This window comes from Aptenodytes forsteri, unplaced genomic scaffold (assembly GCF_000699145.1).
Source record: "Aptenodytes forsteri isolate BGI_AS27 unplaced genomic scaffold, ASM69914v1 Scaffold97, whole genome shotgun sequence".
NCBI classification, from domain to species: Eukaryota; Metazoa; Chordata; class Aves; order Sphenisciformes; family Spheniscidae; genus Aptenodytes; species Aptenodytes forsteri.
The window spans coordinates 2749396-2765333 of NW_008795036.1; the positions used below are offsets into that span (position 1 = coordinate 2749396).

At 41.4% G+C, this 15938-nt stretch overlaps 1 protein-coding gene across 2 annotated transcripts in view; it reads left to right on the forward strand.

Annotated features, from left to right (window-relative positions):
* MBP (myelin basic protein) overlaps positions 1–15938 on the forward strand; it is a 131028-nt gene that overhangs the window by 106246 nt on the left and 8844 nt on the right. For both annotated transcript variants that reach the window (XM_019471364.1, XM_019471363.1), the window contains exon 4: positions 3253–3683. In XM_019471364.1, coding sequence (XP_019326909.1) covers positions 3253–3683 — 431 coding nt within the window. The remainder of the gene's footprint in view (positions 1–3252; positions 3684–15938) is intronic.

Below are 15938 nucleotides of genomic sequence, written 5' to 3' on the forward strand. Positions count from 1 at the left end.
CACAGTAAAATTCTTAGCTTAACAACCTCTTTCTAGGTTGTCTTCTGTATGGAAGAAGACTACAGACTTCTATATACACAAGGAGGGACTATCATAGAGCTACTCTACCAAGCAACCCATGAGAAGGGTATTTGTATCCAAGGACTCTCCATCAGAGATCGTACTTTGTATAAAAGAGGTTTCCATGGTCTTGACAGTAGCTATTGTTTGAACCACGGGGCTGAGACATCCCAGCCAATTAGAGGCTTATGTAAAAGTGTTATTTTGATTCTCAAGAAATGGGATAAACTATTAATGTCAAATTGAGCATTAAGGCACAGTGGTTTTGAAAAAAACTTGTATGTGGCCCAACTCCTATTAAAGGCAATGGAGGGTTGGATTTAATATTGTTTTATTGAAAGCACCTTTGGAATTTCTGTTTTGTTTCATTGACAGACTGTTCAGAATTTTTGGTCCATGTATAGTCATTCGTTTTGGGAGTCACTGTGTATACAGGGAACAGATGGCTTTGTTCACTCTGACCAACGCGCACAGGGAAAACTGTGCCAGCTGCAGGCTCAAGAGCTGCACAGAGTGAGGGGAAGTGGAATGGTGGTGTTGCCTTCGGGAGTGGTCCTCGGCCACGCCTGGAGTGCCAAATCCCTGCTCGGCGTCTGGCTTCCTCCTGCTGCTTTTAGGCTAGAGCAAGGATGTGCTTCTCCCATGCTCTCACTTGCGCAGCTTTCAATGACTTTATTCACTTAAACGTAAATAGGCGACACTTTAATAGTCTTCTGGTAATGCCTATGGCAATGCATTCTGCTGTACTTACTCTTTAACCCATTTTACAAGGGTTTAAAAAAACCCCCAAACAATGCCTGAAGACCTCTTCCTCTCTCAGCAGCTTTCTCTTGTACAAGCGATAGGGTATAGGAAGGGTACTCTGTTTTAACAAGAGAGCTTCATCTTGCAGGGAGAAACAAAAAAAAGATTATCAGTATCATATGCACAGCATTTATAATGGATTTTACTAGAAGAAGTCTAAATATTTGTTTCTAAATGAACGAATAAGCATATGTTTACATGCTTCATTAATTCTGGATATCCTTAAGACATTCTTAAAGTGATCTGTCTCTCCAAATGCACTTGAAGACTTTGATTAGTTAGCTCAAATATTAACAGTATCTCTCTGCTAGATATTTTTAAATACTAGAGAAGACTTAAGCATGCAGAAAATCTAGAGGAAAACTCAAATGTGTGCTTTGATTACTGAAATAAAGCGTACAGAAGGATTTATACTTTATAGCTCACTGCGTATGCATTGGGAGAAGCTACTTTTGTGGCACAAATACCCTTCTTTGTTGCTTACCAATACCCATATTCAGTGACACAAAGAACAACTGTTGTAAAAAATATTAGTATGCAGATGGTCTGGTGTTTTGTTAATGCATTTAATGAAATACAATAGCTCTTTTGTTTGTTTTTCTTTTTCTGTCCTTGAATGGATTTGTCTTATGGTATAGAATCTAGGCTTAGAGTTGCTATTTAAAATGTTTTGCAGTTTTAGAATGTGTCATATATCCATGTTAGTTCCTTTCTCTTTTGCTCGATTAAGAAAATCATTTGGGGGCTTTAGTAGTTTCTAATAAGTTTGAAAGTATCTTTTCAGGAAAACCAAAATCCCAAAGTTGCCAGCAAATGTTTTCCTTCAGTGACAATTAGCATTGGTTAAATAATTATATTCCCGAGAAATACTTTCAGATGTTTTAACCAACGAAAATTTTCTTGAAGTTCCTCAACATTTTCTGGGTAGTTTTAACAGAAGGCGCGGGGCGTTATCCATGAAATTATTTCAGAATTATTCTCAGCCTGAGAAAAGGTTTCTTTAGTGCCCTGTGGGTGGGCGAAATCATATGAAATTACTGTGTCAAGTCTAAAATTGCTCTGGTGAATCAGCAAAGTACTTGAGCCCAGAGTACTTTGAAAACGTAACAGTATTTGCCAGATCCTATCCCTCCCATGGCAACAAGGACCAAATCAAATGGGGATTTAATGAGGTAATTAGAAGACCCTAAAGGTAACATATGACTAACTGTAACTTATTTCTGAAATTTTGAGCCCCGTTAACTCCAAAAAACGTTTCTGACACGGAGTGAGTGTGTGGGAGGTGTCTGCTCTGAAGATTGCTTCTCAAGCAGTGACCTACTAATGTTCTTTCAGTGTTCCTTGGAGGCAAGACTATTCCTCAGTGGATGCAGTTTCCTTTAGAACAGTAGGAATAATGGGATAGACTATAAAAAAATCTCCATAAATATTTTTGTCACTGGTAGGAGCTACTACAGGTTTATGGTGAAGTGTGCTACAACTGATTCTTTTCAGATATTTTACGGAGTGCATCAGAACACAACTGTGGAGAAGGCAGCAGACATTTCACTTACACCACAGAGGTCTGTCTCGGCGCCTTTCTTGGCTAGAAGCTCATCGGTTTCTAATCATTGTTTTTGTCACTTCTCACAAGCACTAAAAGCAAATCAGACAGTTTTGCTCTAGGCCTTCAGTATCAGAGCTAGGACATTGTACGCTGAGTGCCAGGATCATACATGGAGAAAAACTGTCATGGGAAGCCAAGCAGAAATTGCAGTTTAGTGTTCTCTGCTTTTTTTTGAAGTGAGGACAATTTAAATAGTGGAAAAAACCTCCCCTCGTTACACTTGTTTGCTTGGTATTGAAGTTACAGTGAGGGATTCCAAACGGGGACAAAACCTCCAGGTACAAAAGCTCTGACATCGTGGAGAGGGAGCGTGCAGTTGAGAAGGCACAGTCCTGCAACGTTGCTTTAATTTTTTATTTTTACTCCCCCCCCCCTCCCCCGTTTTGGAGAAGAGCAGCACATTTTAGTTGCAGTCCTCAAGGGAAAGTACGGGAATTCTGATTGTTCAGACATTGTAACTGAAAGCTGCCTCATCAGTAAGCCTTCCATGTAAATAAAGTTAGTTTCACTTGTGCTTCGAACAAATTGATCTGTTTACAAATACGTTTAATTAAAAAACCACCTAGAACTACTGCAAATTTTGTGTGAGAACATCGTCCTGGTTTCGGTTCCAAGATAGCTTAATGTTCTTAAAGGCTGGTAGAGAACATAGTTCCATTACAACTGCACATATTACGGGTTTTGTATGAAATGAGCATCTCAAGGCAAGGGAAAGAAAGCAGCATTGTTCCAGGGCTGTTTTTCACAGGCCTGTATTCATATCTCATCCTTGTTGTTTGCAGGAGAGGCAGATGTGAACCAGAACAATGGGACCTCCACGAAGAGCCCAGCGGTGACAGACTCCAAAGGCACAGCAGACCCGAAGAATGCCTGGCCCGAGGCCAACCCAGCTGACACGACTGGTCGCCCCCACTTGATCCGCCTCTTTTCCCGAGATGCCCCAGGAAGAGAAGACAACACCTTCAAAGATCGGCCCTCAGAGTCAGACGAGCTACAGACCATCGAAGAGGACAGTGCAGCAGCTTCAGAGAATTCGGATTTGATGGCTTCACAAAAACGCTCTTCTTTCCGACACGGATCAAAAATGGCATCTGCGAGCACTACAGACCACGCTAGACATGGATCTCCAAGGCACAGAGACTCGGGTCTACTTGACTCGCTGGGCAGATTCTTTGGAGGTGAAAGACACGTTCCCCGTCGGGGCTCGGGCAAGGTGAGCTCTGAGGAATAGAGAACTGCACAGCTACAGCAAAATAAAGTACAATTAAACAGGAAGGGTGGGACTAAAAGGAAGGTGTAACTGCTCTAATGCAAGAGTTGATTTAGCCAGCGAGACGGTACTTGCAGGTGTGTAACTTAATGCTTGGCTTTAAACTGAAAACAACAACAACAAAAAAGCATAGATCTGGGAAACAAGAGGAGCTATTCTGGGTAGTATCAAGGAGTATTAGAAATCCAGGTGGCTCTAGAAACATTACTGAGAGGAATTTTTATGAACATTGAATGTGGTGCATTGTATGCATTTGTGTGCTGTGCCATTTAGAGAAACTTCAGTCTGCTTTTGTGTCTTGTTCTTAAATATCTGCAAAACGGAGCTGGATGAGAGTACTAAATGCAAGACAATCTCTAGATAGTTTGGCTCTAACTGAGGCCAGATTCTCAGCCTGCTTGCGCAAGAGCATGTTTTAAGGTCAGTTGATAGCATTGCTGAGGAGATGGCTTGACAGATATTATCCTGAATCCCAGGTGTACAAAATAGTCCAGCTGCTTTATTCTGGCGAGAAGTGAAGATTTATATTCCAAGCATTTCATGTGAGAAATTGTGTAACAAATCATTTCTTCATTATGAGTTGAAAAACAAGGTATTAATGAAAGGGTATTACTTGAATTCTTTCCTTTTCCAGGATTAACCCGCCTTCTCTGATAAGTTATGCAGATGGCACGTTACTTCACTATTGTCTGAGTGGCAAAGTTTAAAATATTTTCACTGTACCCTTTGCCGTGTAAATGATAAGTGGAGTCTTGTGTTTGTGTGTTCACACACTGCATAAGCATTTGAATGGAACTACTGTAGGGCTGTAAAAACTTTTGTTTTAGCTGAATAGATTGTTTGATGTAGTTGCTCAAGCTGTGTGTTGCAAAAAGCAATGCTCCTAGTTGCTGGTTGGGCTCAAATTTTTCAATAACCTTTGACAACCTTTGCTGTCTGTTTAACAGTTCTAACCTGTGATGCTTGCCGGGATGGGTTAGCGCGTGCAGCTTTCCCAAACCGGCCCGTCTCGTGGTGTTGCACTGGGACGTGATACATAGTACCCTGTGGTTTAAAACTGCTCTGTGATCATACGACAGCTACAGGCTGTCAGCGTACTTCACAGCTCCGCACTTGGAAGCACAATGTATAATAGCCCTTCCCCGAAGAGTTGTTGTAATGTTTAGACCACTGGATGAAAAATACTCGAGAAACTTAAAACCAGAAGCTGCTCACACTTGGTAGCCAGTGCTGAGCAAGCTGTGTAGTTCGGTCTTTTTGTTTCTCACATTTACGAACTGGGGACTATAACGCTTGTGACAAAGATTTAGCAATTACGCAGTCGTTTCTGTAGGCATGTAATGTTCATACACGCAACAGGCAGTTGCTGTGAGAATGAAGAAAACCGCTTTTCTTACTGTTACTGCAAATATCAGAGACTGTTCCCAACACTGCTATTTTCTGGAACCTGGCTGGCTAGCTCAACTCTTGCTGTTTTATTCCTATACTGTGTTACTCGATAAAAAATAGTGTATGAAATGCTCTTTGTACACCAAGGAAACAGTACCAAAAACTTGGATTCTGCATACAGAATATACAGAGGTATGTACGTTCTTGCTTAGCAATAAAACAAACCACAACCAACTCACTTTTTGGTAGTGACGACTAAAAAATGGCTGCAAGTTGTACAGATTCTGTATTTTATCGTTTGGCGCGAACACAATCGCTGTGATTCTCTACAGATCTCTACGTAATTGTGTACGAGAGGACAGGATATCATCTGTCTTATCTCTGTTGCTGTTCAGTAAACTGCTATTTTGAAGCACTTAAATGTCTGCAAAACAGTACAGAATTATGGACAATTCTAACATTTTTTTTAACCTAGCAGAAGAATTTTTTTTTAAGAACAGCTACGTATAAAATTAGACTTCTGACTTGCGGATGTTAGCCAGAAGCACAGAGAAGTTTTATTATCTTGGCAAAAGTCAGTCACGTCAGGACTTCCAGTGCCAAAGCATCTCTAGCACTGTTTCACACAAGGATAATGCTGATGCATGAAAACCTGTCCTAGGAAGCTCTATCGTAGGAGGGTTTCAGTGCGGAAAATATTGAGCAAGTGGCAGAGACGGTTGTTTCAACTATTATTTATTTAGCCTTTGAATCAATGCCTTTTGGTTTCTTGTATCAAGGAAGGCTTGTGGTGTCATTTATTTATACATGTGTGTACAGAGGAAATCTAGGTGGCTAATAGTCTTATTTGTGCTTAAAACCTGGATGGTTGTCACTTGATGAATTTTGTAGAGTGTCAGAGTACTGATAGATGATGAAGGCGTTCATGGATGAGCTGAAATATGAATAAAGTCCCTTGGCAGTTTTCCACTAAGTAAACAGGCCTTTGGTAAATAAGGTACCATGAAAAGCACCTTAAAGGGTGAATTTCAAAGGCTTGGAACTGAAAAGTTCCTGGGACTGCGCTGTTTATTTGCTTGCACTTGTTTCTGATTGATTTTTGAAACATTTCAAAGCAATTCTGCAGCTGCCTTTCTTGCCATCTTCCTTTTTCAGCCAGCCCGTGCCCCAGTGGGAGCGTGTATCTCAACTACCCACACCAGCAAACGCTGGAATGCAAAGACAACACTTGCTCTTTGTAAAGATTCAGGGCTGACATTCAAGGGGAACGCATTATAAATTCTTTGTGGAGGCATTTTCATCTTACAGCCATAGCTGAAAAGTACGTTAATGAAAAAGATTCACTATTGTGTACGGAAAGGTGGGGTAGGAACAAAGCGGGGACTGTTTCGTGGCCTCCGTTTCTCCCGTGGAGAGGGTTCTCCCTTACCCTGGAATTCTGAAGTTTAAATTTAGAGTACACGGGAGTCCCGTGGGAGTAAATAAAAATAGAAATACTGGAATGTACAGAAGTACTCCTCTCCTCTAAGGGGCAGCAAACGCATTTGCCATTGTTCCCCCTGCCCCATCAAGATTTTAGATAACTGAAACTCAATCAAAACCAGCTTGAATTTTGTACTTTCAAGAAATTTTTTTAAGGTAGAATATTCCCAACAAAACTATCGTTGTGCACAGCCTAAATTGTATTGCATTAAAGAAGATTTTTAAAGGGTGACAGAAAGAAACTGTGGTGCAGACATTTTAAAAAGCATGCAAGACAGTAGTGCAACTATAAATTATTCCCTTTCTGATCTTTATAGAATATTTATCTAAACACTTGTAAAGCGTATAAGCGAGTTTGTTAAAATGATCAAATCTTTCTTGTGCCTCCTAGACAGTAGCCTGTATTCAACTTCGCTATGTACCCAGTGCTATTTTGTTTCTTTTACGCAGTTGTTTATGCTTTTGTAATTCTTTTGTTTATGATTTTTTTTTATATTCCTACTGAAGTTTGGATTGTGAAAAAAGAACTTTTCTGTCCTGGTTTAACATTATGCATTAACGTACTAAATTTTAAACTACATTTGTGACACACACGCAACAGACCAAAAATGTTGTGAATGACAGAAATAACAGGCTGAGGCCAGACGTGGTGAAAGGTTAAATCCGTTTTTCTCTTACATTCTGCTTCAGTTTTGTATGCGATCTTGTAACGTTCTCCTGTTGCCTGTATGAACCCTTGCTCCCGTATTTCTTTCTCCCTCTCTCTATATACATATGTGTGTGTGTGTGTTTGGGTGCAAGAAGTATGGAAGGTGGACGTGGGGCTTCCCCTTCCTACAGACAGGTAACAAGGTATGAGGAGCATCGGGCTGAAGTTTTTCTCCAGTTGAGCAGAACCGGGGTTTGGGGTCAGCAGCTCCAAACCCAGCCCAGAGTGAAGCAGTCGCCGTAATGGGGGTCTTCAAGAAGGGTTTGCGGTGAACAGGCACAGGCGAAAGGCTTGGGAACCACAGTTCAAAGTGGTGACCGATAAATCGGCCCAATATCCGGGCACCTTTTTTCTTCTTGTGCTTGAACTCTAGTCACATTTCTTGTGCGAGCTTTAATGTATACTACAGCACCATGAAGACTTTGAAAAGTAGTTAAATCAATGCTAGTCTGACTAGTGTATGATGTGATTTAAGTAAATACTTACTGTGATTTTTATTTCCAAGTCTTTCATTTTCAGGGAGTGGTGTTGCTCGTGATACACTGTTTTGTAAAACCTGCTGTGCAAGCAATATGCTTGTAAAAAAATTTTTTATATAGTTTACAGTGGTTGTAACAATAATTTTGTTTTAATCTTTTGCTTTATATGTGCTTTATGTATTCATTAAAATGTTTACATGCCAAAACTGGTGTACTAATGATTTAATTTGTTTTAAAAACTTTAATCCATTAACAGAAGTTGCAACGAAGTACTTCATAGCATGCGATGGGGTTTCGGATCACTAGAAGAGGCTGTACGTCTTTCTACAAAATTCAGCTAAAACAGGGTATTGGACAGAAATGAATGAAGCTTGCCTTCTGTAAGGAAACGACTAGGTTTTAAGTAACTGGAGCTGCTAAATGCAGTGTTCTCGCTTTACGATAATGGGAACTGAATCTGGCCTCTCTTTTTCGTAGCAGGTAGTAACGCATGATGAATGACCTAAAAATGAATCCGTGTATCAGAATTGCCAGTTTGATTAAAGCTCATTTCGCTTGTACGGTAGGCCTTCGAGCGCTTTAGATTTGGCTGTTTTAAAAAATAGTACCCTGTACAAAACACGCAAGTGTCAGCAGGTGAGTACCGCACGGCACGGGGCGAGTGAAAGCCTTGGGGGCCAACATGACATAGGATCGACTCCGACATGTTCGTTTAACACGCCTATAACCATATACGTGTTGTACATGCGTAATAATTAACGCCCTATTTAATGCACTGCAGCTAATCATCTCTTGCATCTTCAAAGAAATTGCTGCTTGAAGCAATTACTACAAACTGTAAGAGGAAGTTGGGGTTAAATGCCGTGCGAGAGCAAGCGCTAGCTGTCGGCAAAGCGCTGGCGATGCCCTGTGCCCAGGCTAACTGCGGATGCGGGGCAAGGTTCATTCAGAAATGGGACAAAGGCGTCGGGGCTCGCTGGTTTGTATTAGAAGTTGGAGGGAAAACCATGACTGGGTGGACAGGAAAAGCCTGTGTGTTTCGCTGCTTTTACTGTTGTTTAGATAGTCGTCTTTTGCCTCTTAAATTCAGAAATGTATTTAGTAACGTGTTCAGGCTAGAATACTAATTAATCAACTGAAGCGTTTTAAAGATCGCTGTTTCGAATCAGTCTACAGCAAAAGATTTCCCCTTTTCATTAAACTTCTAACGGTATCTTCCAGTTCAGTCTTTGCTAGACTATTTCTAGATTCTTCTACCTGCTGGTATGATCCAATAATAATAATAATCATCTGTTTAAGAGAGAGCTAACAGGGTGCTCTGAAGAAGAGCCCCAAGGGTTCTTTCGAGCGCTCGGTGAAGTCACAGCCTGGCCGGTACGCTTTGCCTGGGCCTCAGCCTAACGGCAGTGCAGAGCCGTGGCCCCTGGAGAGGCAGCGATGAGTAGGAACCGGCCTGGGCTGTTCTGCGGCCATTCCTCTGTTCAGCTGCGCGGTACCACAGCCCGGCTGAGAATAAAGTCCAGATTTAATTTTACCATGATATACCCGGGGGGTGCTGGCTTAAACGAGTGGGAGGGGCAGGCGGGAACCCCAACACTCACATACAGAAGGTCAAATGGATGTATTCAAAATTTAGCACGAGGCTTTTCTCTACCTAACACTTAAGTTCTTCTCATTGTGTTTACTTCTCTGCGGGTGAACCAAATTTACAAATAACTTGCTTTATAGAAAACACCCAATATAACAGATTTTAATATCGCATATATTAATTCCTTGCAAATGAAGAACTGCATTATCCTTGGCACTCTCCATCCTCGAATGCCAAAATTAATGACTTTGTTCTTCAGCTGTTTTGAGATTGCAGAACAGTAAACACTGCCCAATAGAAAATTGAGGCAAAAGTTAATATATTGGGTTTTTTCCTGACCTTGTTTTGTACCTTCATCATCACGCATCATTAGCGACAGTTGCTGGCTTACACTTTGTGTACTGATGCAAAATCTCTCGCCTCGTTCCTGAAATGGTCTCCAGTTAGACAGACGTGTTCCGTTACTCACTTTACTCTGAAGTTACTGGATTTCATTTCTGAACTAACACAAAATCCCCCACTGCCGTTTTCAGGTACTCTTACTGAATTTCTTACAGAGCAATTTAAAAAGAGTTCATGAACCACGCTGAATTGCTGCTGCAGACCCAAGAAGGTCCTTAGCTCTGTTCTGCCTTTTGTTCATGATGCATCTACTTTTTCGTTTCTGATACATTGTGTGACGAACATGCCTTGGAAACTGCACAAGCTTCAGGTTTTGGGGGGGGGGGTTGTTCCCCCCCAATTTATACTGACTACATCATTGGAAATTTTACCTCTGAGTGACAGTATTTGTGTCAATAACGTACGCTATCAACTGTGCCATCTCTAATTATTTCCTCATATTAAACTCTCTCACTATTATACTCTCCCCGTAAGTTGTGCTGATGTAGGCAATAATACTTTTAACAAGCTGTACGAGAGTTTAGCTTGTCATTTTCTTACCAATTAAAGGCAGAAAAGAAAGACAATTGGGCCAGTCCCTTCAAAGATGGAAACTGATAAAATAGTTTGTGTGTGGGTGGATGGGTGTGGGCAGCCTGAGAGATGAAGCGTGTATTTCAGGAAATTAAGGCTGTAGTAACATTTTTCTCCTCTTTATTTCTGGTCAGCAGCTGTAAAGCAATAGTGTACACCTGGTATTCATAGTTTTGGTTCCCAAATGATTATCATCTTGTCTACTGTATGAGTAGCTTGACTAAATGAAAATACTAGGCAACGGGCCTTTGTAAAATTTTTACAAATTTCTGCTTTCTTACTGATAGCCGTAACCACAACGTTACATTCTTTTGCCGTGGCAGCACCAACAGCTGCATCTCCACCAACTAGGTAGTCTTATCAGTAGAAATTTATCATTGTGAATACTAATTCATCTTGTTTACTGTATGAGTTTCTTGACTAAATGAAAATACTAGGCAACGGGCCTTTGTAAAATTTTTACAAATTTCTGCTTTCTTACTGATAGCCGTAACCACAACGTTACATTCTTTTGCCGTGGCAGCACCAACAGCTGCATCTCCACCAACTAGGTAGTCTTATCAGTAGAAATTTATCATTGTGAATACTAATTCGTGATGCCTTCCATCTCTTGGCCGTGTGCAGTTAAGTCCCTGAGGCTGTGAAGTTTGTTGGTAGCAGAAGCTACCCTGGAAACTTCCCTGAGAATACCTGCTAGCCAAAATCTCTCTTCTGCCGGAGCCATCGTTCTGAAGAAACCCCCAGACCAAAGCTTTAGCCTGCGTTTCTGTGGTGGGTAATTTCAACAAGGCTTAATCTATGGCATTCTCTGACTGAGACCAACTTGATAAAACGGCACGGAGAACAATACTGAATATGCACCAGAGACTATGTCCAAGCAGATCAAGTCCCTCTATCATGAAGAATATTTGAATAAAGTGATTAATGCTAGGCAGAAAAATGCTTCAGAAAAGCAAAGGTAAATTAAAGCGTCGGGTTTTGCTCCTGAAACCATTAACCAAGTGTCACAACAACGGAATAAACTGGACATGGAGAAGAACCCAGAAGGTATGGCGGCACCAGTCTCCCACTCGGGACCCATCGTAAAACAGAACTACTGTCCCGAACAACTGTCCTGATTCTTCTTTTTTCCCCCAGCAATTCTTTCCTCTCGCCTTCTATTTTGTGAACCCTGACCATCAAGGGAGTAAGAGGGTTATGGAGAAATGTGGCTCTGGATTATCGATGGTCAGTTACCTCTCTTGACAGTCAGTCTTCTCCATCGTTTCCTTCTTCGTGCCGTCTTTCGTCTCATCTTCCTTGGGTTTCTTACTTTTCAGTCATCGCTGTTCCTTCCTCCTGTGTTTTTTATTCCCCTCTTTCTGCTAAGAATTCTTCCTCTTTCTGTTCATCACCCATTTCTAGACAAAGATTATATTCACGATCTCAGCGCAACGCTGGGAAGCGGAATCCCCTGGACTCTGCATCTCTCTTCCTACCAATGCTGCTCTGTAACTTTCAGCAAGTCATTTCATTTCTGCCTTTATTTCCACATGAGTAAACATTAACAGTACCATTACAAGGATGTGTGGGTCATCCTTTCTAAAGCGATTCGAGAAAGCCTGCTGAATTAGCTGATTATTTATGTCGCTGTCACACCAGCACGTGGGGAAGATGCCAGCATTCCCGTTGCTTTTCGTAAGATCAGTAAGTTGTGAACAGCCTGGAACAAGCACCCTCACCAAGAGCAAATCGGTACTCGGGTTGCACGTGAATGAAAATGGAAGCAACGCCACCCGTATAACACAGCTCTGGTTTAGCAGTGCATGTTGACAGTAGGTATAGTGCTACTAGAATAAGCGTGGAGAAATACACCCTCACGTTACACATGTGCTACCTGTTCTACCCCTGCCTGATGAGACGCTCGGTAACAGCACGGGAAGGATCTGACGCAGTGCCAGCTAGGCCCAGCAACACAAAGCCCCACGTACACAGCACCCCCAAAGCCCGAGATGAAGCAATTTTTGTATGCCAGCACCTGTCAGATTTCCCATGATTGCTCTAGTCAAACTGTATAGAATAAATTTCCTCTTGTTTCAGAAAACAGCGTCTATAGTCACTGAAAGGATGCGTCTCCATTCCTGTTTGGAGTACAGCTTTGAAGTGGGTTTCAGAAAACAGTGTCTATAGTCACTGAAAGGATGCGTCTCAATTCCTGTTTGGAGTACAGCTTTGAAGTGGTACGAACTACAGAAATTCAAACCTGGGCAGGAATTTCCTTATACTTAGAGTTGGAGTCAGAGTCCATTTCAAGGACTACACCAAATGAGCCGAGTGGCTTACCGATTGCCGCTGCCCTTTCACCTTGCTCTTCCCACAAACCAGCACGAACAGTATTCATCGCTTAACACTTAAAGGCTAATTTTAGTCTACCAGTACGGTTGCAAAGGTCTTAGTGGGGGGTTGAGCATTACATCCTGTAGGTTGTGGAACAGTTCGGTTTTCTAAGGCAATCTAAATGGACTTTTCATTTCTACATGAATTTGAAAGTTGTAGATTTGGTATGATTTCTTTTAAATTCATGCACAGCAACTCATTAGGTATCTTGTGAAGACAACCCATTGGAAACCATGAAAGCCACTGAGTCTGCGAAAATGTCCATTGCTTTTCGTTCTTACTGGTGTCAAAAATGCTTACTTGGCCTGATTACATCTTAAATCTGCTATTATTCCCAGATTTCATATGTACTTGGATTTTGCCACGACAGAAACAACATGTGATGTTCTTTAGCTTTTCATTTCATATCCTAAAGTAGGTAACAAAACTACACAATAATGATACTGAAAGGAATTGGAAAAACTATAAATTCACTACTCCAAGCCAAAAGTATCTTAATACTATTATTTTCACTAATGCAGATCATCTCCGATTGGGAATTAGAGCTTTAGGTTTATATTAATGTGTGTATGCGATCCTTAGTTGTCACAAGTGATCGACTTGTGGAGGATGAGAGCTCTCAGCGAGAGCTTACAATACGTGTTTTAAAATCCCCCTTACTTGTTAGGGGTCGCATGATCTAACAGATCATGTTTAGACCAAGCAAAGTCAGATCGCAGTCACCGTGCCATCCTATGGTATCACTAAAACATGTCCGCTACCGCTTAACCACATTTTTTACACTTCTGCATCAAATCTGAAAACAAAATCAAGTGGCACACGTAGAATACGTAACTGCAATTGCGTTTATATGAAAATGGATCTAATCCCCCCAATCCTACCATGTCTCAAGTCAGGTGCATGTACGATCACAAACCGGGATTATCAATCAGACACGGTGTCCAAATGTGCAAACTAGAAGGGCCCGCTCCATTTATCGAAACCACAAGACCTCTCTTCTGTAGTCTCCTGTAGCGTTACAGTACAGACGGTAACACCCCTTAAACCGTTATTAAGTGCCACAGAAAACACCAAGAGCGAGCCTTGGTTAGGCCTGCTCTCTCAGAACACTGAAGAGCACATTCTCGGGGATCTTCACCTCAAGTGGAAACGCAACAGTCTTGCACAAAACCCAAAACGGAGCACGAACCGAATTACGTATGGATTCTTGTTTCTGTGTTAGAGAAACGGCAATTTTTTTTCCCCAACAGCTCTTTCAAAATATTAATACAGGTTGTGTCAGTAAATTTAATTAGTTTGATGTGAAAGTACCTGGCTAACACAGGGAATGCAACGCCAATGTGTAGCTACTGTTAAGACTTAAAATACCGGTATGCTTTCTTTGCACTACCTTGAAACGTACTTACTCCCTTTTCTTCTTTTGTCTTAGTGGTCAAAATACGTAAGGTGGGTGGCCCAGTGAAATAACGCAACTTCCCTGTGCATGACCAGAAAGAGCTGCAAAGGATTCCAATATTGAATCCCGCCCCGTTACAGAATAGCTGTGGGTATTTTACATACATTTTAAAGAGTGTTCCTATTTACATTATTAATCCTGAAAGCTATTCATTTCACGGTGAAGTTGCAAACCACGTCTGTGTCAGCAGATCTCCCAGATGACACTGCTTAAACTTCCAGCACTGGCAAACATTTTCTAATAATTAAGATGATTATTCAGATTAAGGGATCTTTCCTTTTTGGCTTTTTTGAATGTACAGCAGAGTTGACTTAGTAGGGATCCTTTATTAAGGTCAACCAAAAAGTTAACTGGGAACAGTGAAAACCTGAGTGTTCTCCTCCGTCCTATTTTCTTGAAAGAAAGACTGCTCGTGACTACAAACTATTCAGTTACCCTAGAAGTTGTCATTTTTTAAATTTTTTTTCAAGGGCACAAACTGGGGCACCTCTGTTTGCTTTCAAATTCACAGACAGTACCCAAGGGCTTCGAGTTCAAGATTATGCTTTGCGAGTACATTTCATACATACAGACGTGGAAGCCAAGCTTGCTTTTTACTGGCAATGCTCCCAAGACTGAAATTCATGACAAGGCTGCGGGAGGTGTGGGGAGAGCTCGCTGCAGCTGCCGGGCGAGAGAGACCCGTAACGCAAAGAAACAAGTAAATGTCACCCATTCCTAGAACATGGGTGCTCTGCTGTATTCCTATTAGGTTTTAAGGTTAATGCTTTTTTTCCCCCAAGCGCTTAAAGCATATTTAAAGATAAATGGCGGCCTTCTGAATGTATCAGCGAAATTTGCAGTGACTAGATGAGCTCATTCAAAAAAGTCCAATTATAAAACGCCACCTCAGTAGCCCATCCTAGCAGCGTAAACCAATTTGTTTTTCGTTCAGCAAAGCATTGCCTGAATCCATTCAAATTTAACTTTTAACACCTATAGATAGCAGTTATCACTCTTCTGAGGGAAATGATTTTCACAAATCATGAATGTGAGCAATCTCAGAAAAAACCCCACTGGATTTCGCTCCCCGCCCCTAGGAGTCCAGAAATAATTGAAAGGACAAACTACAGGTGGAGGAACAATTCTAACAATGAATCAAAGGGACGCATGTAATTAACTGCCATAAATTGAGAATAATATGGAAGACTGACCGCAGATGAAGCTTGCTGATGATAATATGAAAGGAAAGCGCTTTATTTGTAACACTGGGAAAACCGTGGTATTAATCTCATACAGAACCATCACTAAAAATGGCTTCAGACTTGCTACTACCCAATAAGCTCTAAAAGGGGACCCAGACAAAGACTATGCTGACGTTTGGCACCGCAGACAGAAGAAAGTTTGTATGTACTACACGATAACCTTTTCAATGAGCCAAACTATTAGCACCTAATAATTGATCGGAACGCTAAATTCAGGAAACTCAACCTCATCTAAACTGTAAAAACCTATTATCCCACCTTTTCTGGGATAATCGCCCGGTGGCAAGCCGTAGCCCACTGCGGAGTTGCAGGCTACATGCAATCAAATCCGATTTTGAAGTTTTCTGCTTCAGTTTTGCAGTTAGGTAGCAACCAGTTCCTGCTGCTAAAGATGGACGTTCAGATCTGCAACACCACGGTATTTATCACGCTATTCGTCCCAAGGGCAAGGCAGTCCGCTGGTTCCAGAGGCAAACTAATGCTTCGTTTGAACACCGATT